General features: G+C 32.9%; 1 protein-coding gene across 15 annotated transcripts in view; it reads right to left on the bottom strand.

The window, feature by feature from the left end:
• fdl (beta acetylhexosaminidase fused lobes) overlaps positions 1–25171 on the bottom strand; it is a 300470-nt gene that overhangs the window by 52604 nt on the left and 222695 nt on the right. For all 15 annotated transcript variants that reach the window (XM_072520542.1, XM_072520546.1, XM_072520545.1 and 12 more), the window contains one exon: positions 13677–13834. In XM_072520542.1, coding sequence (XP_072376643.1) covers positions 13677–13834 — 158 coding nt within the window. The remainder of the gene's footprint in view (positions 1–13676; positions 13835–25171) is intronic.

The following is a 25171-nucleotide window of genomic DNA, read 5'->3' as shown; positions in this document are numbered from 1 at the left end:
AGAAGATAACTGACTGGCATGAAATTATTGTCTTTGTCTAAACACTTCAGGCCAATTGCCTTGCTAACTGCCCTCACAATTGGCCCAAAATTCAGTTGTCTTTGGGAGTAGACTCAGGACAATGAGCTGCGCCCAGTGAGCCCCCCACCACTCGAAATCTCAATTGTCGCGACAATTGGCGCTGTACGAACGGCGTAGGCAAGTAGTGCTGTCTTGTTTTTTGCCAGTTCCCTCACCGGACACAACAGATGACGAGCAGTCGGCCATGTTTTAGCTGTCTACTACCTTAGTAATAGTATAAACATCTTCAACCACGCAACAATCCGCAACCACTTGATGACAATTGTCATCGTGAAAACGCGGCTTAAGTAAAAATGTTTGCTTTTTATTTTTACTCTCCTGGACCAATTTATTGACTTTGATTTGTGTCACTTTTCTTGCGGGGTTCAAAATGTAAAATGTAATTTTAATTACAATTAATTGTGGTTTAGCTCCATAAAAAAACAATATTTAACTTAAACATGACACAAGACAACTCTATCCAAACATAAATTACCATATACTAAAACTAACAAAGCTTTAAAAAAACGAAATAAAGAACTCCGGAAGTTGTAAATCATTAAATTGCAGTATCTTTGCTTTCTCTGAGTAAAAAAGATAAATATAATAATACACATACTATACAGAAAATCCCTTCATTTACACATCTGGTAAATTATGACAATATAAGGACTTATTCAAACTTTCTCCTCATTTAAAACGAGTATTTCAAATAAATTTTATACAGACTTGTACTGCAAACAATATAATTTTTGCTTTAATGTCCTTTGTACATAACAGCGAATATGAGATATAAAAGAGTCGAAAGAATATGGAGCTGTTTACTTTTCAGTAATATTTTAGGCTTACTTTTGTTACCAATGTTAATAGAAAGATAAAATTCAGGTAGAGAGATTATGTAAATTTTTAACGATATTGTTCTTCTATCTTATATTTTATTACTTTAATGTTTTCAAGAAAATTGCTGTTAGAATGTACTAGGAAACACTTAGTTTACTTAACACTTAACTAAATTAGTTTATTATTTTGTAGTTATAATAAGAAATATTTAAACTACTTTTGTTTATTTTAGAATGTTATTGATAAAATTAAATGTAAACATAATCAAATATATTAAGTATTTACTTAACCCTTTAAGTGGTAGTGGTAGTAATAGTTACCATACAAGTTTAAAGTTTTTTTGGAACGACAGGAATTCTTTGGAATCTCTTGAGCATCTCTGGTAAGAATGCATACCTCGTCAACAAGGAATGCGCGCAAAAATTAGATATGATGATTAAGCAGGGATGTATAGCTTAGTGCGCATTTCCATTACCATATTTTACCAAAAACAGGTGGTTTGTGCGTTTCAGTCTAATTTTTAGCTGTTAGAAGTTAAAAAATTGTCAAATAATTTGGTAAGTAAGTATTGTTACATATTATATATATAGATTGTAGTGATTTTAATTTCGTTAAAACACGGTGTTTTTTTAAACTAAACATCATTGAAACGAATCTCTGCATAAAGATCCAAATATTAAATTATTTTGGAAAATCAAACCAGTTATCATTATTCCAGCTTGCAAAACTGATAAGCAGTAACTGAGTTTTAAAATTTATCGCATTGTTTTTACATAGTTATGTCCGCAGAATTATTATAAGCTCATATAGGGTGTCCCAATTATTTCCATGTAACATTATTGTGAGTTAGGCGTATCCATGGTCCATATTTATTTGAGAAAAAGGAAAAGACAGTTAAGATTTGATTTCACGTACAGGGCGCCTGTGCATCCACTTATACGTATTTCGGCCTAATAGGGCCTCTTCAGAACGGCTTTCACAGTCGTTCTGAACGTGAAAATAAATTTTTCTGTCTTAGGAAGCAACTCTAACATGGCTTTGTATAGACGCAAATAGCGACATCTGATATTAAAATCCGTAAACTAATTTTCGAAACCAAATTCAGAACTTTGCTTTAATCTGTGCCTTCTAAGAATTGCAAGGCAAAACAGACGTTGATAAAGATGTTATTAATGAAGAATCTAAAAATTGCATTCCACAACATATCTCCTCAACTAAGCAAAATTCTGGCGATTCATTTTGAAGAACTGCTTAGCGACAGTCGTGAAAAAGACCAAATAGAAATTGCTTTGCCTGAAATGAATGAAAACGCTCAAGAGCCACCCCCACCGAAGAAGAAATTAAAGAAGCCATTTTAAAACTGAAAAATAAGAAAGTCCCCGGTTTGGACAATCTTCCTGCCGAACTCTTTAAAAATGGTGGTGACACCCTTTTTAAACACATGCATAAATTAGTAACCGAAATCGGCCAACGGAAGGAAACGCCGGCGGACTGGAAATTAGGTGTAATGCACCCTCTTCACAAAAAGGGAGATATGATGGTGTGTGATAATTAAAGAGCATCACCCTACTTAACGTGGCATATAAAGTATTGTCCAATGTATTGTACAGAAGATTGATCCCCTTTGCTGAACAAATAGTTGGGAACTACCAGTGCGGTTTCCGACCCAATAAATCAACAACGGATCAAATCTTTACAGTCAGGCAGATTCTTGAGAAAACGCTTGAGTTCGGAGTCGACACCCACCACATATTCGTGGATTTCAAAGCCGCATACGACTCAGTCAGCAGACAAAAGCTTCTACAGGCTATGGTGGAATTTCAAATGCCGCTTCATCTTGTTTAACTAACGGAACTTACACTCACAGGCGTAGAGAGTGTATGTAGTCAGAATCCAAAACGACTTTTCAAGACTATTCCATTGTAAAAATGGACTTAGACAGGGAGATGGACTGTCGAGTCTCTTATTTAACCTTGCACTAGAAAAGTAATTCGAGAGTGCCATATTAATACGAATGGCACCATCTTTAATAAATCTGTACAAGTGGTCGGATATGCAGATGACATAGACATTATTGCTACATAGGTCCACAAAATCTCTGATCGAAACATTTCGATCACTAAGGGCGTCTGAACTGAGAATGGGATTAAAAATAAACGCACAGAAAACCAAGTATACGTATCGTACTAGATCAGGCAACCAGATACCTAGACTATTAATTGATGATCTGGAACTGAAAGGTGTAGACACCTTCGTCTACCTGGGCTCGCTTCTGACCAAAGAAAACAATGTCAGCGAAGAAATTAAAAGAAGAATAGTGCTTGCCAATAAGTGCTATTATGGCTTGAGGAAACAGATGGCCCCAAAACTACCCAGAAAAATTAAAGTTACCATATATAAAACACTAATAAGGCCAGTGTTAATATACGGGTCATAAACGTGGTCACAGAGTGACCAAGAATGGCTTAAACGTTCCGAGAGAAAAATTTTAAGGAAAATATATGGAGAAGTCCAAGAACAGGGTTTGTGGCCTAGGAGCTACAACTTTGAGTTATACAGAAGTTTTGGGGAAGCTGATGTTGCAACCTTCGATGGATAGGACATGTAATTAGGCGAGATGAAGATGCAACGATCACAATAATTTTCGATCGAAGAGGACCAGTGGGAAGACGAGCCAGAGGAAGACCAAAACTTAGGTATCAAGATAACATAGAGGATGATCTAAAATCCATCGGAGTTAAAGCATGAAAGAGTTGCCAGAGACAGGGGCGAATGGAAGATTGTTCTGAAGAATGCTTTGTCTCATAACGAGCTGTAATGCCACTGATGGTGATGCTTTGCTATTTAAGTTATAATTGGAATTGATAACATGAGAACGTAAAGCTCCACTGGAGGTTGCTAGTCCTGAGACAAAGTGTCTACGAGGACTTATTGATAGCAACTGACTAGCATCAGTAACACAGGTTAGTTAAATAAATTCCAACCCGTTGCAGAGATCGTCACCTGCTACAGAGATAGTAGTAGTTTTTGTGAATAGGTGACGCTGGGGTTTTCGTTACGGACAGATAGACAGATAGATAAACAGACAGAAAAAGAAAATTATATATTGATCAATTTACCGAGAATTTATTTTTGTTCTCCTGTTCATATTTTTCTTCAGGCCTAAGATTTTATTTCTCTCATCGTTTGTCCGTGTCTTTAAAATAAATTTTGTCTTAATTTATAATGCATTTTCATCATCTATGCCCACACTAAAAAATAGATAGTAGTGGCGTTACTCAATTATACATGTACATATTACATATAATAATACTTTATATGCACTATAATATACAATTTAAAACAAATAAAATTCATACATAAGTATTTTTCTGGTAATTCAAAGTTTCTATTACAAAAAGTCAAAACAAAGACAATAACCGTGGTGACTTTGTTTTGTTCCCATGACACCGTATGCTCTGCTACTAAAAACTTTCAGCACACTTCTCATTTAAAGCTGAAATTTACCCTTCTTACAGTTGAACCCCGGATAAAGTTACAAGCGCCCCCATACTTTGAAACTTTAAATTGCTCGTTATTCCTTCGTTATTAATTTACGACACGTAATCAAATTACATAGTCACTAGTTCAATATAGTATTGCTGAGTAAAGAAGAAAATTACTGGTTCGATAACAATGGGCAGTTTGAAAATTTATTCTATTTTAATGATAGTATAATGATTAAAATACAGAACACTATGTCGAAGTATCAATTTTATTCGAAGAGGAATGGAAATAACGATTTGCAGGGTTCAAGAGCTCAGACGCGAGAAAAAATTTAAAAATAAATTCTATTCGGCGTCTTCTTCCGTAAATTATTTAAAGTAACGCGTATATGATTTGTGGTTTTAATATTAATTATTGTTTTAATTAATGTTCATGTTTAAATAATTAACCATCAATATCAACGAGATATTGTCACCATAACGACGTTTGGGTGTTGGCAAGAATTGACCCCATATCTGCTCCTTAGGTGCTCTGTAGAGGACTTCGACCAGCCCAATCGAAGTTTACTCTGCGTTTCTGTTCCAATTTGGTGGGTTAGGTCATATCTTACAATAAAACACAGTTTAGTAGAAGAAGGTCCAAGCAGAAGAGTCTAAGGACGAGTGGGGAGCACAGCTCCGTGAAGATGACTCCCAGGATATAGGAGACCCTAGGAGCCGAAGCAAGACTAGCCTCCTTGGCTTGGAAAATGCACTCTTTTTATATATTTTTCTTTCGTATCAGTATGTGCATTTCCAAATCAATTGGAAAATTGTAAAATTGTGTAGAAGTTAAACAACATCGACGATGCGCATCGACGTACTCATTGGTCCACAGGCTAAGGCACACGATGACATTCCCCCCTTTGAGGTCTCTTTTGCTGGAAAAACATTATTTGTAACAATTAAACACTGAAAACTTTGTTTTCAAAACTTCCACAACATTTATTATAAAATCTTAACACTTCAGCTGTTTCGGCTGATTGCCTTTCTCAAGTGATCTATTTTTGGCATGCGTTTACACTTTATCGTCTTTAATGAAATAGGTTGAGAAGGAGAACCCTGTTTGTGTTAAGTTGGTCATTCAAATTATATCTGTGTTTTTTAATTTGTTAATTTCCAATGATTCTAACAAGGATAGCTTAAGGCCTTTATTTTGAATGTGAAGAATTTGAAATTTGTCATTAAAAGAATGATTATGATCTAGAAGGTGAAGTGCGTATGAAAAATATGTTTTTCTATTATTGAAAGCCCTTTTATGTTCTGCTATTCGTTTATTAAAATTTCTACCAGTTTGACCGATGTAAGTTTTTGGGCAGTCGCCACATTTAAGTTTGTACACACCACTGTGTAAGTGATTTTTATTTTGGCTCTTGTTGTCTTTAATATATTTGCCTAAGTTGCCTAAATTAGTATTTCCACCACCAGAAAAAACCCCAGTACCTTCTACTCGATTACATATACAGTCTAAATATCAATAAAAATAGCCAAACACATAAAAAAGAAACTAATAACACCAGCTTTCAGAACAAATAACACCCAATTTCCATCAGGTAATGGAGTATATAGTGGTCGTCTTAATATCATTTAATATAATAGAATTTTCTATGTTTTGTATAACGAATAATGCGAATTAGGGTTTTCCAATTATTTTGTGTTAAGGTTAGTTAATAATTTTTTCCCTGTTTTGATTATTGATGTATGACGTTGATTTAGAAAATGTTAAAAGGTTGTTAAAGATCTAATCTTAATTTTAACTTAATTTTAAAAGTGATCTCGTATCCTTCCCTTCAAGACTCAATCGAGGTATAGTCCATTTTAACTGTAACTCTTTTTATATTCAGTATCTACTCTGTTTTAAAGTACGTGAGAAAAAGGAGGAAGCTACCTTTCAAACTTTCATGTTTTTTTGTGCTACTTCGCCTGATAACATTAAATGTTTTATTTCCTAACTTTAGAACAGATAAAATTTATCTATTAAAAGTTTTAAGACGCATAAAAATGGGCAATGGTAAAAACAAGGTTAAACTTACTTGTCAACAAATAAAGTAAATTGAGATGTCTCCATCTTTCTTAAAATCCACAAAGAAAATAAATTCCTGTAGTTGGCTGTATACTAGGTATCACAAAAATTGTATTTAAAAAATTCCTTTATAAAAGTTATACTAATAAAAACCCTATCGGGCTACATCACAGAACGTTTTCGGAATAACTATTCCATCATTAGTGCTACCCTAAAAAGTATAGATTCAAGATACACCAAAATAATTAAAAACATATATGAAAATGCCACCATGCAGATAAAGCTGGACGAAAACACAAAAACTAATCCCATAAGACTACAACGGGGAGTAAGACAAGGAGACACCATCTCTCCCAAACTATTTACCCTTGCTCTACAAGACATTTTTAAGAAACTAGAATGGAACAATAAGGTTATCAACGTCGACGGATCATACTTAAACCACTTGCGATTCGCAGATGACATAGTTTTAATAGTCGATAATATCCAAGAACTAAATGATATGTTACAACAATTAAATGCAGTTTCAGGAGCGGTAGGCTTAAAAATGAACTACAGCAAAACAAAAATACTGAGCCGAGACCAGACAAATATAACAATACAAAATCATACCATAGAAAATGTTGAACATTATGTATATCTAGGTCATGTTATCAAACTAGGAAAACCAAATCAAGATGCTGAAATTAAAAGAAGAACACAACTGGCATGGGGCGCTTTCGGCAAATTAGCATATATCTTGAAAAACACCTCCATTCCTGTAAACTTAAAGAAAAAGGTGTATAACACATGCATACTACCAGTTTGTACTTACGGCTTGGAGACAGTAGCCCTTACCAAAAAATCTGCAAAAAAATTAGAAACAACGCAAAGAGCAATGGAACGAATCATGCTTGGAATATCACTAAGAGACAAGATTAGAAACACCGAGATAAGACGTAGAACGAAGATTAGAGATATTGTGGAAGAAATTGAAGAAGGACGACAACAAGAAGCACGGGAAGACCTCAAAAAAGATGGGTAGATGACATAAGAACAGTGGCAGGCAAACAGTGGATTAGATTGGCGCAAGATAGAGAAAGATGGAAGCAATTGGGAGAGACCTACATTCAGGAGTGGATGGAAAATGGTTGACAAAGAAGAAAGAAGAAAAAGTATAACTACTTTAATTTAATCTAGGATTTAGTAAAAGTAAGACTCCACTAGGATTGCCAGACCTCAGATGAAGTGTCTGTTAGAACTTGATAGCAGCTGATTAAAATGACATATTAGGACGGAAGTCTGAACAAAGCAGTCAATGTAACCGGATATATATGTCTAAATGTGACAGTTACCATTGCCGCACTTATAGCATCCTTATTTTTATATTCCTTTATCCATACATTTCAAATTGCTTCTTCAGCTTCGTATAACTCCATGAATCTAACAGTCTCCCTTTCAGACCATTTTCTTTTTGTGTTTACTTCTCGTTTTTGATTTTCGACAACGACGCCATTTTAATTTTACAATACCACACTACCTGGATCCAAGGAAGTTGGCCAGGGTCCTACTTAACTTGGATAGAATCTGCTGATACAAGTGTAGTTGGATGAACAGGTGACACGATCAAAGTAGCTTCCAAGTGTTGCGCGCGCAACGTCCAAGCAGACTTTAATCAAGTATACTTGGATCGTGTCAACCCGCCTTTACTCTTTTAAACAGACATCAAAACTAGAAGGAGTAAACATTATTATGGACAGTGTTAAGTCATAAGTCAAATACATACATAGATACAATCAGTAAAAAATACAGTAAAAGACAAAGCACACATACACACCATAAAACCAAGACAATGGAAAGATCACTATGAAAGCTTGCTGACAGAGACAAGACAAGAATACCTAGATAACTCCCCAACACAATCAGTACATATACAAGGAGAGGAAGCGAGGGTAGACATCGAAACAGTAAGGAAGGCTGTAATGACCCTAAAGAATGGTAAATGCGCTGGACATGAGAGAATCTATGCTGAAATGCTTAAGAATGGATCTCATAAACTATTTGAAAAATTAACTTATGTGATCAATCAGTGTCTAAATGGACACCCAGTACCAGAACAACGGAGAACGGCATACATGTCCTCAATACACAAAAAGGGGGACAAAAAAGGGGAACTGTAATAATTATAGAAGCATATCGGTAACCAGCACCCTGAGCAGACTGTATGGACGAATTTTGAGAAATATGATCGAGGAAGAATATAAGCACAGTGAATAGGAAGAACAAAGCGGATTACGTGCAGGAAGATCGTGCACCGATAAAGTATTTTGTCTTAAACAAATAATAGAAAAAAGATCGGCTAAGAATCTAGAAACTCATATTACTTTTGTAGACCTGCAAAAAGCATATGACAACATCCCCTTAACAAAACTGTGGACAACGTTGAAAAGATCTAACATCAACCACACATTGATAAATGCTTTACAAGAACTATATAGAGACTCAAAGGCACAGATAAAAACAGAAAAAGATCTAAAGGAAGAATTCCTGGTTACAAAAGGCTTTCGACAGGGATGATGTATCTTACCAACCTTATTCAAGATATATGTTGCAGCGGCATTGAAAAGTTGGAAAAGAAAGGTGCATAGGATGGGTATAGAGCTTAGCAATGAATGTATATATACACTCCAGTTTGCTGATGACCAGGTAGTGCTAGCGACCGACAGACATGCAGCACATGCTTAGAAAACTGATAGAAGAATATAACGACTGGGGAATGAATGTCAATACAACAAAAACCAAATATCTTTGTATTGGAAACGAGTCAGATAACATAGACCTCGAAAACGGACAACATATTTCCTGCTGTCAGAGCTATGACTACTTGGGTGTTGCCTTTGACAATACAAGAACTGATACACGGGAAATAGAAAAACGAATCACTCAAGCAAATAAAGTCTTAGGATGTCTCAATGGTATACTGTGGAGTAAAGAGATAACGAAAGGAAGAAAATTTAATATATATGAGACCATGATTAAAACTACTCTTCTTTATGGCGCCGAAACATGGAGAATTAGTGAAAAGAACAAAAACCGAATAGAAGCAGTAGAGATGGATGCAATGAGAAGATCTTTAGGTATTTCCAGACGAGACCGAATCAGACATGATGTAATAAAACAACGTATGAGAATAGAAGGAAATATAACTCAAGATATAGAGAAGAAACAATTAAGGTGGTATGGGCATGTTCAATGGATGCCAGCAACAAGACTCACCAAAAAAGTAATAGAATGGCAACCGATAGGTCGACGGAAAAGAGGAAGACCCAGATTAGAATGGCAACACGGCGTAAACAAGTCCATGAGCGAAAGAAATTTAACAACAAACGACTGCGAAGATAGGAAGAGATGGTGTTTAGGTATCGGACAACGTCGAAAGACGTTCTAAACCGATGTATATATATTAAGTCATAAGTATTTGTAGATATATCAAGTAACAATGATTTTTTAAATTGCTTAAAATAAAATGTACAAGAATAAAATATTAAACTGTGCATTAAGAGAAGTTTTAGATTAGGGTAAAAATAATACATTTTACCGGTTCTTTATATTAGAACCGAAGTATGGAAACCGAAGTAATATTAATTTGACGCCATAAATGTCAGCTATAAAATTATAGATCGTAATTTTTGTAATCCCTTATACTTATAGATAGAATTTCCAGTAAACTGATTTATGAGTTCTAAAAATTATTAGCAATTCAATATTCTGAAATTCAGATATCTTTATCGCATGTCTATAAAAGATGCAATTTTTTAGAAGTGATATTACTTTTAAGCTATAAAATTTATATATATACACTTGACCGTTTAATTTTCCTAACACGTTTAGTGCATAGGGGTAATAAAACGTATAATCCACATTAAATAAACATATCAGGCAAAACTATTTCATTCCGATTCTGGTCGTTGAAATGTAGTGTTTTTGTAATAAAACTAATATTTTTAGCTCAATTCGTACAGAGGTTGTTCCGAGGATTTCACATTATCAGTCAAATTAGATTTGTTTTGTTTTTGGGTTAAAAATCTGTTTAGATTGTTATTTTTACGAAAACAATGCTCCATTGGAGGAGATCTTTTTTTACAAACTCTTCCCTATAGCTTATACAGACGTTTTTAGTAATTACTCCAGTCAAAGAAGGTAAAATACAGCGTAACTGTATAATTTTCTGAGCCTGAACCGATTTGCACCAACATTTGGTTATAAGTTCTACTTACTTTCTATTTCAAAGTTGACCCTGTGACGTAGGGTGCTTTTACCCTGGGGGGATGCAAACCCTTCTCGGGAGTAAACTTTTTGTATTAAAAATAACACCAGGAATGAATAAATTAACCAATTATAAGCAACAATACAAGCGGAGAAATAGCTTAAAGAAATTTTCTTCGTCAAACGCCAAAATTAAAAGTTTCTAAGTTAAATATTAAGAAACCAATTATTTTTCGTGGAAAACCCATACGACCTTTTTTATAGTGTTTAAAAAAAAATTTACTATTAGAAAGGGATGTCAACTTTTAAGTTGAGAGTAAGTAGAAACTATAGCAAAATTTTGGTGCAAATCGGAACAGGCTCAGAAAATTATGCATGAAATGGTCACTTACTGCACTAAATATTTTCCTGATGTTGCGTAATCTATTTAAAGCTAATTAATTAACAAAATTTCATTTGTAAATAAAAAACTGATGTGATAATATTCCAGGACAATTTTGACCCTTTTACTTACTTTGGAACTGAAAAAAGGTTCAGTTTAGTGCGATATCTCGGTGGGCATATTAATTGGAGTGATAAGAAGAAGTACTATCTATTGATAATATCATCAAAAACAACTTTCAATCATATCATCAAAAACAATAAGCTTTTTTAAAAACGATTTCCGGAGTGGAAATTGAAACATCAAACAGCAGTTATAAAATATAATTTTCATTACAATAAATTGTGGCTTAATCTCACATAACCATAATATTTATCATCTATTTTTACAAATCTATACACAAAATTAATTTGAAATTTTTTTATTTCAAATCCTTAGTAAAAGGTATATAATAAAATACCCAAACGGGCTATATCACAAATACATTACAAAACGTTTTCGGGATGTAAATTTCATCATCAGTGTAACCTGAAAGTATATAACCACTTTAATTAAAAGAAAGTAAAACTTAAAATGTTGACTAAGGTTATGCAAAATGTGGTTAATACTTAAAAATTATACATGTTATGAGCCACTAAAATATATGGGTGTAAAATACATTAGTGGCTCATAGCTTGTATAATTTGTAAGTATTAACCACATTTTGCATAACCTTAGTCAACATTTTAAATTTTACGTTCTTTTTATTTAAAGTGGGTATATACTTTCAGGTTACACTGATGATTGAATTTACATTCCGAAAACGTTCTGTAATATATTTGTGATATAGCCCGTTTGGGTATTTTATTATATACCTTTTGCTAAGGATTTGAAATAAAAAATTTTGTGATACATGGTATACAGCCAGCTACAGGAACTTAGTTTCCTAGTGGATTTTAAAATTAATTTGATTCTACTGTAAATAGGCCAAATGTTATTAGGGGAGTCTTAATCGAATGCATTTTTTATCTAAAATTCTCGTCTTGCCAATAGCTCTTCGTGTTAAAAACGGTCCATAGTTAAGTCGTAAACATATAGGGAACTTTACAACACATAAAGTAAAGGCGCTTACAGCAGATGCTTAAAATGTTGTCCGTTTACTTTAATACAAGAAACCACGCGATCTTTAAAACCTTTCAATACATCTTGCAACATATTTGCCTGCTCAATTCTTTTATCTATATATGTTTTAATACACAAGGAAACTACGTTCCTGTAGCTGGATGTAAACCATGTAATAGCAACAGTTGCTATCAACAAGTCCTCGTAGACACTTTCTCTCAGGACCAGCAACTCTCAGTGGACTCTGACGTTGCCATGTTATCAATTCCAATTGTAACTTAAACATCATAGCATATAAAATCAAATAATGTAACTTAAATTCAAATTAAAAACATTAACGGGTTTTTACCCAAATATTTAGTGACTCAAAACATGTACATTTGGACACACTGATAATGGAATATTAATTCCGAAAACTTTCTGTGATGTAGCCCGATAGGGGTTTTAATTATATACCTTTTATAAAGGATTTTTAAATAAATTTTTCTAGATATATATATATATATATATATATATATATATATATATATATATATATATATATATATATATAAGAGTAAGAAAAAAGAAGTACTTGTGACTCGTTTGGAAAAAATATATAAATGTTTTTGATGGGTTGGAGTCAATAAAAGGGGCTATTGGTTAACTATTTAATATCTCGAGCTTTCAATTGTGTTTACAATTCTTATCAAGACCTGCTAAAAAAGACAAAATATCTTACAAATATATTTTATAGTTCAACTTTGTAAGATATTTTGTCTTTTTTAGCAGCTCTTGATAAATCTCCTATAAGAATTCAACTTTATAAAGAAATGCTACCTAACATTCCTCTTCCACCACAACCTATTTTAACGCGATGGGGAACATGGTTAGAAGCAGCTAATTTTTATGCAGATCATTTTGTTAAAATAAAGAACATAATTGATACGTTAACAGATGAAAGTTCCCAATCTCTTTTGGATTCTAAACAAACTTTTTAGAGTAACTTGCTTCAACAAGAACTTTCATTTATAAAATCAAATTTTAGTTTTGTTCAAAAACAATTACTCAGTTAGAATCACCAAAACTGTCATTGTTCGAAAGTACAGCATTAATAAAAGAATTTGCGTCATGTTGTCGGAACGTTAGAGGTAATATTGGAAAAGATATTTAAAAAAATTTGAAGCTACTATGGAAAAAAATAAAGGTTACCATATTCTTTCTGAAGTAGTCAGTGTTCTAGCTGGAAATATTTCGGAAACAATTAATTTAGAACCAAATGTTTTGGTTAGTTTGAAAAATGCTCCCGTTACATCAGTTGATGTTGAACGAAGTTTTTCCATATATAAATATATGTACACTTTTTTTTTAAATAAAACTGTTACTATTTTACGATTTTTTTATTTATTTGTATGCATATTTTGTAAAATATTTGCATATTTTCGGGTAAACACGTGCATATTTATGCACATATTTTCTACATTTTTATTTGCATATTTGCCGAAGTCTACTGATTACTTACTTATACGCTGAATGGACGTGTTTGTAGTCATAAATCACAGTCGGAACATTTTTGGTCGATTGTTGCCAGTAAAGGTAAAAGAAGAGGAAAATGCAGAAGATGATAACGAGTAGGAGGGCTCGTCGCAGCTCTCCTTGCTTCATCCTTCCGCCTGACCTCTGAAATCAAAAATAAATAATATTAGAGGGAATGCTAACACGTTGAGGACATTTTTTTATTCTACCAGAATGTAGTTTGTCAGAACTCACAGTGCAATGCTAAATATATGACAGAGTACAAGTTACCGTCTAGGAATCAGTTGATACGCTCCTACCGCAGCGCGTCGGTCCAGTGTTTAGGTTAGTTGTTAATACCGCAAAATCAGAAGTTTAAAAACAGAAAAAACAATTAAAAAAGAAGAAAAAAACACATTCATTGGCCAACTAAACATAAAAAAGATCTGATCTGATATGATCTTCGTAAAAATATTCAATAGTTTTTTTACATCTTGATGTATGAAATCAATGAATCCCAGCACAAAGAAGTAAAGAAGGGCAAGAAGAGAAAGATTAATTAGGATGCATGGAAAATAACCATCAAGAGTTGGGAGTCGTTTTCTGGAAAACACCAAAGAAGACAAATCAAATAAACTGTCGCTGTAGATGCTCCTTAAAATTAAGCGAAGAACAACAAAACCAAATTTTCAAGACCTATCACAGTTTATCATAATCTACACAACAAAATTTATACCTTGAATTTTGTGTACGTCCTACGGATGTCAAACGGCACAGATCATGAAAATCTATCGATCCACGACATAGGATCGAAGCTTTGTATATGAATTAAAGATTGACGGAAAACTGATAACACTATGTCAGTCGGCATTTTTAGCAGCACATGGAATAAAACTCTCTAAACTGCGCCGGAAGATTAACAAAAACAATGTAGACCCTAAGGATTTTAGAGGTCTTTATCACAGTAGGCCAAACAAAAATTGATACTTTAGCCGCAGTTAGAAAATTTATAGAAGAACTGCCAGCTCAAAAGTCTTATTACAGCAGATCTGATAATAAACTTCGCAAGTTTTTGGATTCCCATTTATCTGTTGTTAAACTTCACCGAAACTTCTTAGAAAATAATCAAGATAAAAAAGTGTCATATGAGATGTTTGGGAAAAGGTTTACAGAAGAATATAACATATTTGGATTCCTAAGAAAAGACATCTGTAAATAATGCACTCTATTTCTGACACGTTAACAACAAGCTGAAGTGACGCATGATCAGACATCGACACAAACCCTCAAGGTAGCAAGAGAGCTGCACCTAAGAAAAGCTGAAGTGTTTCAAAAGAAAATTTCGGAAGAAGCAAAAGCTAATGATCCCTCCGTTCTATCAATTTGCGTAGATTATCAAAAAATTTGCCTGTAAAACTAACGAATATTACAGTATTTGGGAATACGTTGCTTAACGATAAGAAAAGCCAATATGTATATGTATGCAAAACACTTCGCTCAAAAACCCACAAACGAGGTTATTTCTTGCTTGTATAACTAAATTACGTAAAATCAGAAGCCAGAACAACGTTATTTAAAACTTTTTTGCGACAACTGCTGCAGCTAGAATAAAACTAAATATTTGTTTGTCTTTTTGGATTAGCTTTGTTCCAATAATATTTTTGAAGCTATAGAAATCTGGTATCCAATACCCGGTCACCATATGATGCCAGTCGATCGATATTTCGCTGTAATTAAAAAACAAAGATTGAAGTACGACAAAATTGACAACTTTGAAGTTTATGTTAATTTGATAAAAGGCTGCAGAAAGAAAAATCCATTTGATGTCGTATTTGTATAGCTATCGCTGAGGTCTGGAAGATTGCGATCGTAGCATAAAAGTGAAACACTATAAATTATGTTTAAACTCCCATATAAAAAGACTGTACCGGGAATTTTGAAAGCTAGACACATAAAATTTTCGCGTAATGAGCAACCACAGCTCAGCTCAATCTATTCTGGTCCAATGGAACCAATCAAACTGTACAAAGTGGGACAGAACCGTAAACTTTGTGGCCATTTTACGGCGTTACATAATAAATATTATTTCAGTATAAACGCTAATTTTTTCTATGATATGTCTTTAATTTTCGACGAAATAACAAATTGCAACACAAAATGTGCCATAAGTCACAAAATATTTATTTTTTTTTTTTAGAAAATAGATAAACTTTTTATTTTTTATTTATTCATGAAAATCGAAGAACTTTTACAAAAATAATAAATCTCAACAGACATTTTGATCATAACATTTTCAGTAATAATTCAAAATAAAAAATAAACTTTAAAACCTTAATATCTTACGCAACAAAATATATTATATTATTTAAAACATTGTGACAATTTTGAAAATACCAGTTTATATATATATATATATATATATATATATATATATATATATATATATATATATATATATATATATATAGATCGGTTTAAAACGTTCTCCTACGTCTTCCGATACCCAGTTGCCACTTCTCTCGATTCATCCATAAGTATTCTTCTATGTCTCTGTCTTTCATTTCTCTATTAATGCCTTCTCTCCAACTAAGGCGGGGTCTTCCTCTTTTTTTCTACCGTGAGGGGTCCACATTAAGACTTGTTTTGGGAGACGTTCTTCAGACATTCTCTGTACATGACCGTCCCATCTGAGTTGTTGGGTACCAATATCGTCTATTATTGTGTGTTTTACTTTCATAATTTCTCTTATTCTGTTATTTTCGTCTCCAGAAATCCATTTCCGTTGCCTCAAGTTTTCTCTTATATCTTTCCTTTATTTGCCATACTACACTACTGTAGGTAATTATACATATATGATTGTGTTATATATCTTGTGATTGTTATTATAAAAGATTGATTAAAACAAACATTTGTTTGTATTTGAGAACGATTTCCGAAGTGGAAATTGAAACGTCAATAAACGTATTTTAACTTTTAATTGTGGCTTATTCCCATTTAAATAGTAATTAATTTAAAATGCCAAAAGATTGATTAATCCCAAAGGATACTATTGAGAAGGGAAATTGGGCTTAGAAACAACTTAGCAAGGGCTTTTCTTGCTAAGTTGTTTTTCTCCTCAATTGTGTCGTCTACGTTGCCTTCTTTGGTGATGATCATACCTAAATATTTATATGTGTTGCAATGTTTGCTAACTTCTCCATCTTCCAATATGAGATCCTGTTGTATCCCGCCGATACACATATACTCGGTTTTTTGGGTACTTATTTCAAGTCCCCATTTTTTATACTACTCGATTAATTTTGAGTCATATACTCAATATCTTCATAATCTTGTGTTATCACTAGTTGATCATCTGCAAATGACAAAGTGTATATGCTATTGTTGTTAATCGGCATTCCCATATTTCTACATTTGCGCTTCCACAGTTTTAGAGCTTATTCTAGAAAAAAAAAATTACACCGACATATCATTTTTCGTACTTTCTTGAGACTTCTTTTAGATTATTTTATCCGTTATTTTCTTTGTATTTAAGAATTTTTGATATTTGTCTCTTTCGTCTTTATTTCTTGTTCTATTTTTTCGTCAAACCAATATGGCAGTTTTCTTTGATTCTGGATTTGGTATCCAATGGCTTCTGTTGCTATCTCCTGGAGACATCTTTTTATGTGAGTGTAATGTAATCTATTTCTGTATAATTCTTTCACGCTTTCTTGTTCTAAGCTGATTAGGTTAGACCTCTTCTGTATTTCTTTCTCCCTTTCATTTCCTTATTTTTCTTCTTTAGGTTTATTTACTCCAAATGTGATCTTAGCTTTTAATAAGCGATGATCGCTTCCACAGATAGCTCCTCTCATACTCTTACATCTTGTACAATCATATTTGTCTTTTGTCGTATGATTGTGTAGTCTATGATTGATTTTAACCCTCTCGTATTTTTTGTCCATGTGTATTTGTGTATGTCTCTGTGTTGAAAAATTTATTTGCAATTTTCATTCATTTTGTTCGAATAATAATATTAGTCTGGTACCATTATCTTTTAAGTGGTCCTCTCCGAATTGAATTATACCTGCGTTATGGAGTTTTTTTCCAGTTCTGCTGATTAAGTCTCCCAAGATAATAATTTCTCGAGATGTGCCGACTTTTGCAACCTCTAAATTTAATTCTCGAAAAATCGTTTTTAATGTTTACTGATGCGTCATCATTTACTGCATATACACCCAAGATTGTGCATTTGTGTCCCCTAATCGTAAGGTTCATTTTTATCAGTCTCTCGTTTATGGCATCCCAAGTAGTTAAGTATTTCCTTAGCTTCTTACGTTTTAATATGGCAACACCTTGTTGAGCTCTTTTCTCCTTTGGTATCCCGTTGTAGAAGTGATCATATTCTCCGATGTTTTCTGATCCTTGGCCGTTTTGTTTTATTTCGGTGATTACTGTGATGTCCAATTTTAGCTTACTTATTTCATACATTATTTATTTTAGGTCTAAAACCTTGCACGTTCCAAGTTCCGAAAATCATACTCCTTTTTCGTAGCGTACGTCGTCGTTTGTTAATCGATTTATTCCGAGGCGTTTTGCTGGTTTTTTAACACTTTATGTTTTTCTGAATAACGGGGAGTTAGCCCGATGCCTCAACCGCTGACTTGGAGGGCCAGGGTTTAATTTTGGGGTTTTCCTTCTCCTACACAATTTGCTTTCACTTCAGCTTAAGAGCATCATCTACCCTTCGTATGTAATCCTAGACAAGGAGCCCTTACAGGGTGCTATCAACCGGGCCAGTTGAACCCTGGTTTTTTAGAGGTCTTACTCCTCTATCCCTCCTCTTTTATCAGGGCTTGGGACCGGCCGCATCGGTTATAGTGCTACTTAGGTTACCCCATACCAATACAGGCAGAGTTCCAGTTTTTATTATTTTTTTTACAAAATGATTTTTCATAAGTGACATTTAAATCTAACAAAGACTTAAAATAAGTTATGATAACCTCTATTGATATCGAATATACATTTTCTATAACGTAAATCTATTTATTTTATTTATTTACCTTATTTTTATTCTATTTTTACTGATCCGTTTTTTTTTTTCACAAGCTAAAATGATATCGAACTATTTGTGAAGAGACACCTCTCGAAACAGTCCCTACTTTATTTTTAAAATCACTTTCCTTCTGATTTGTTTCAAATGTCCTCCCTCGACGATTTTAACGTCGAAAAAATAGGAAATGGCCGCATTAACCTACTTTCGAAAAATCTTTTTCTTTTATGGACTGTATCACAATAAGCAAGATCGTGTAGTGAATCAATTTTTTATACGATGTCATTAAACTTTTTAACACCTTAGAGTATATGCCTTTCTGCAGCGTATGGGCGAAAAGGTTCACATTGTTTGATTGATTAACTAGTCATCTTGTCGCTGTGGCCTAGTGTCATAAAGTGTAACAGTTCATAAAGTTGGTATGAAAATGTATCTTCTGTAGTTTATTGGGTGGATAAAGATCGTTTGAGATGTATACGTTTTTAGAAATACAGCTTAAACAAAAAACCAAAACAGTTTGAATAAGATCTATCGCGAAAACTCTCAAATGCATCTACAAAATTAAAAAAGTAAACTGATCATTTATTGGTAGGATACACACTTAACTAGCTAACTAACTTCTCAACTAGTGTCAAATTCTCAATATATTTATCCTAATGAGTACCTTACACCAAAATAAATGATAAAATCTCACACCAAATTAGATACAATATAAAAATTTTATAATATTTGTTAACATAATTACAAGATTGAATAAAATGAAAACGGAATCAAATTACGCGATAACTAATCTTGATTTTCAGACTAACATGATTTTACTAAAAAAGATACAGTGTTGATCATACTACACCACTGATAATTCTTTTTATTTAATATAATTATGTATTCAAGAAAAACTAGGATTAATTAGATAGTACATGAGGAGCAAACTGAGTTAAAAACTAATTAAATTAAACCTAGCTAAAAGTAAATATGTTATTGACTATAAAACTTTATTTACTACATATTATTTTTGATAGAAAGTTGGAGTTTTGTGTTCAATTTTGGAGTTTCCAAATTTTAAAGCTTTCATTTTGTTGGATATTATTATATCTCAGTTTGCTTAAACATTGTGTAGATTAATAACATTTTGCTCCATATGAATGGATTTATTTACCCACCTATTGTTTGTAGATTTAGAGAAGGCATACGATACGGTACCTTTAAATAAACTGTTTCAACATTGACGAAAATAGGTCTCAGTAGATAGTATGTGGATGCTATCGCAAATATATAGAAAAATGCAAGAAGTGTCGTTAAAGAGGGAAACTTTATATCTGAATAATTTCCAATACCAAAGGGGCTTAAACAAGGATGTTGTCTATCTTAGACCTTATTAAAATATATATTCAATTATCGCTAGAGCAGTGGAGGAAACAAGTATCCGGAGTGGGAATAAACATAGGAGGTGGTAAATCTCTAACAACTTTACTTTTCGCAGACGATCAGGTAGTCGTAGCGAATGATGAAGAAGACATGGACTACATGTTTAGGAAACTAAAGAAAGGATATAAAAATGGGGTCTCAATATGAATATGTCAAAAACAGAGTATCTTAAAATAAGAGATGATGAAGAAGATCCAGAGTTAAAAATTAGAAACGCAAAAGATGTAATAAATATAAATATCTCGGATCTATAATATCTAAAGAAGGCACTACCAAAAGAGTCATCGAAAACAGAACGCAGTAGGGAAAAAAAGCGGTAAACATTCTAAACTCTCTACCATGGTCTAAAGATATTAGACAAGAAACGAAATTGACAATCTATCGAACCTTGATGGAGCCTATTATGATTTATGGGGCAGAAGTTTGGCAGATCACGAAAAAAGATAGAAAAAGAATAGAAGTAATAGAAATGGATTTTCTAAGGAGAGCGTGTGGTGTACCCAAAAAAGATCATATCAGGAATGAAGATATTAGAAGGAGGACAAATAGTGTATATTTCAGTGTAGACAGAATGGAAACGAGACAATTAGTGTGGTATGGTCACGTGAAGCGAATGAATGAAGATAGATGGCCAAAGAAAGCTCTCAATTACATACCACAATAAAGAAGAAAAAGGGAGAGGCCTTTAGTTACCTGGGAAGAAAATGTATGGCACATAATGAGAGATAGAGCCATCAAAGAAGACGAATGGATGGACAGAAAACAATGGCGGTCGAAATGCGAAAAGCGGCAGAGCTGTAGGAACATCACTTGAGTAATGTTCTTCTTGTGTTCATAAGAATTTTGTTTCCTGGGATATGAAACTTTTTTTTTTGTTGTTGTCTGTGGTATTTATTTACCCACTTTCATTAGAGTTTTAGTAAATATCATGTTTATTTCATCAATATGTTTGTGTTCTATATCTTCCTTGGTCGGCAATATTTCCTTTATTCTCTTCGTACGTCTGTTTTTCTTGTTTTAGTTTTTCCATGTCTAATTTCTGATTATTTCCCATTTTCTTTCTTGTTTTAAATCTACTATCAATAATCAGCTTGGCTCGGACTACTCTATGGTCGCTACCAGTTGAGAAGCGATTTAGGGCTGTTACGTCTTTAACCATGGATTTTTGCGTTGAAAGAATATAATCAATTTCGTTTTTAGTTTTACCATTGGGACTAATCCATGTCCATTTTCTTTGGGGTTTTTTCTTAAAGAATGAATTCATTGCATATAGTTGCTTCTCCTCCAAGTAATTGAACAATGTGTATCCTCTATCATTTCTTTTGCCGCATCCATGGTGTCCTACTTTGTCTTCTTCTTTATATAGTTGTTCTCCTATTTTGGCATTGAAGTCTTCGATTATTAGCGTTAATTTTAACTAGCGGACCAACTCGAGATCGAGTTTTGATGTAAGTTTTGCTGATATTTAAGAGGGGCGGAGTCTAACGATCCTTCGTTTCCGTCGCCTGGTGTAAATGTTCCAAAAATCCTAAAAATAAACTGCATCGACGCCAATTTTTTTAAATTGAAAATCGATACAGTAGTTTTTTAGGATTTTCAGGAAGATTTACATTAGGAAACGGAAACAATATGATTGTTAGACTCCGCCCCTCTTAAATAAAAGACGGAAGTAAAACCGGAAGTAACTTTTTTTTGCATATTTTAGATTGTAAAATGCCACGTTTAAGAAAAAGAAGTCGGTTTGAGAGCTCTAACTAACTAACTAACTTAATTTATATTTAAATATTATTTAAATTTAAAAAATACAGAAAACAGTATGATGCTCCGCGCTAGTAATTCTGAATTCAATCAGTAAGTAAAAGAAAAAAGTAGACGCGGGCATATTTTAAAAATACATTGAAAATTAGGACTTTAAATTTTGAAGAATGAAACCTGTAAAATTCCTATACTTTACTATAGAAAAAATTCATTTTATGGCCCCATTTTTAAACCGGTTCGAAGTTTTTAAATTTTAAACCTTAGGGGGAATCTACTCAACAATCTGTTTAATTATTCGAAAAAATTATTCTCCGATCTATCACCGTTTAGGAGAAGTATTGTGCACAAGAAAAGGGCTTAGCCTTTTAGTATATAAGATTTCTTTTCTTCCATAGCTGTTGTTATATCTTCGTAGAAATTTTCAATATCTTCATCGCTATAGGTACTTGTTGGAGCGCACACAGTATACACAGTGTAAATTATTAATTAACTAAACACTAAACTAAACTAAATTAACTAAATTAATGACTCAAGATACGTTACGAACTGTAAATGACAAATAATTAGAAGCTAAAACTCATTTTAATGTAAAATGTGTTCAAAATGTTTCCCATTTACTTCTTGGCAGTAATACAATCTATTTCCTGTTTCTTTTCTAACTTTTTGCACCATTCTTTGATCAATCGTACGGCATTCTGAGATAATTCTTTGGTGTAGTTGGTCAATTGTATCTGGTTGTATCTGGTACACTTTGGATTTTAAGTAACCCTATAGAAAAGAATCTAATGGAATTAACTCAGAAGTTTTTTTTATCATAACTGAACTTTTAAAACGCACTTATGTAAACACACAGTAGACATTTGGTGTTTCTTACGGGTTTCGACAAATGATTTTTTGGTGGCGTAAAAATGAAAAACAAATTGTTTATCTTTTCTCTTTTATTGTTACTCATTTTTTGTTTGCTACTATAATTTAATGGTTAATTTGCGGGGGTATTAATATATGTAGCAATTTTTTGTTTATATAGTTCATAGCGAATATAACTCGAAATAACCTCTTCAGTTTAAAAACTAAAATAATTAATTAGCCAACAATGTTGTATTAACCAGTGGGTTTAAAATTTGTGTCGCTCATAAACATCTTAGTATCCCTATGTTAATTATAATCTACACAAATACTTGTCGTTTTTCATGCCTATCATATTTTCCAAGCCGTTGACGAAGGTATCGCAATTTCAGGAATTTTGTTTCACGGAAGGAAGAGAAAGGGGAAGGGATGGTGCCGTGGCGTGTGTTGCTGTTCGTTATACCGTTTTGGCTATTTACTTTTTCAACAAAACGTAGTATCATGTTTATATAGGTGTAGTATAACGGGGATGTGGATAAAAATGTGTAAATATTGTAAAATTTGGGTAGATTACGCTTAGATTATAATCATATATGTGAAATACAGTTATGTTATATACGTCAGAAAATTTATACATTTTTTATTATGAAAAAATGCAATATCCACATATTTTTTATCGTAACTCTTGACACAACTACTCTATTATATAAAAATTTCGTATCTTACAAATAAAATTTATTCAGATGTTGTTCACGAGTCTGTATTTCTTTATTCAAGCTTATCAAATATTGAATTTCTTTGGAATAGAATAAAGTTTAGTGGAGTAAATGGAGAAAACTTATAAAAAACAGTTTTCGGATTTTTGAAGATGACGCACCATACGGAAAAACTGCGGTTCTGCTTATGTTAAAATGTTTTGCCGCCTCTGATAGTGCCCAGTTATCTTTTAATTTGGTTACAATTCTTGCTTTAATATCTTGTTGAGTTAAGTCGTTTGTTTTATTCCTTAATAATTTAATAATAATAAAAATAATAACAATAACCCTATTTTATGTAAGAACTATCATTTGTATAATCTTTATAAAATGCAAAAATTCAAAATAATATCAAAATTTAGACCTTAATAATTATTACAATTTATGAATTAACATATGTAATTAATTGTTTGTTTTATTATCAACTAACATGTTTAATCAATTATCTTTGTCTGTTATAATAAATATAATATAATGTCAGATCAATCAAATGCACTGCTGAAAATGACCAAATCTTACTAAAAATCGTATCAGTTTTTTTAGGAACCAAGTGTAGGTACACTCAATCTACTCAAGTTTTGCAAAAGCATCAACTGCGCGAGTAATTTTTTTAAAATTTTTAAATTTTTTTCTTCTCACCTAATAAAACAATAAAAACCAAAAATTGACTTTTTGGTTGTAGGGGGTGAGGTGTCACCGGCTAAAATTACGCTAAGCCTTATTTTTTAATCACATAGAACACAAAAAAATGGAAAAAATTTAATTCTGGGCATGTCTATTTGCCTATCTTAAAGGTGGGTACCCTTAAATAATAAAAAGGAAAAGACAGTTAAGATTTGATTTCACGTACAGGGCGTTAGCGCATCCGCTTATACGTATTTCGGCCTAATAGGCCTCATCAAAACGGCTTTCGCAATCGCTCCGAACGTGAAAAAAATCTTCTCTGTCTTAGAAAGCAACTCTAACATGGCTTCGTATAGACGCAATGTAGCGACATCTGATAATAAAATCGTAGACTAATTTTCGAAACCAAATTCAGAATTTCGCTTTAATATGTGCCTTCTAAGAATTGCAAGGCAAAACAGACGTTGATAAAGATATTATGAGAGACATGGGGAATCTAAAAATTGCATTTCACAACATATCTCCTTAACTAAGCAAAATTCTTAGCGAATTGGTTTCTAGTACTCCGAAATATTCTTAATTTATCCCAGATTTAGCCATACGGCTCTCACTCCCTCTAAGGGGAAAATTCACTCATCCCAGATACCTACAGTATCAAAAGGATTATTATTATTATTATTATTATTATTATCATCCAGATTTAGCCATACGGCTCACACTCCCTCTAAGGGGATAATTCACTCATCCCAAACACCTACGGTATCAAAAGGATTGAGCTCTGGTGGGACTCTTTCCATGTTATCGAGTCCTAGGTGAGGATGTACTAATAATTAATTTATTATTATTATTATTATTATTATTTATTATTAATTTCCGCCTAATATTAGGCCGAAATACGTATAAGCGGATGCGCAAGCGCCCTGTACATGAAATCAAATCTTAACTGTCTTTTTCTTTTTATTTCGATACACTCTGTACGATTACTATAATAGAAACTAAAAATGCAGAGCCTGTTTTAAATCTTTTTTTTTTATCCATCCGTATAGATGATGATTTTATTCT

Source organism: Diabrotica undecimpunctata, chromosome 1, assembly GCF_040954645.1.
Source record: "Diabrotica undecimpunctata isolate CICGRU chromosome 1, icDiaUnde3, whole genome shotgun sequence".
Classification (NCBI taxonomy): Eukaryota; Metazoa; Arthropoda; class Insecta; order Coleoptera; family Chrysomelidae; genus Diabrotica; species Diabrotica undecimpunctata.
The sequence above is the reverse complement of the archived record's forward strand: the minus strand, read 5'-3'. Positions and strand labels throughout refer to the sequence as shown.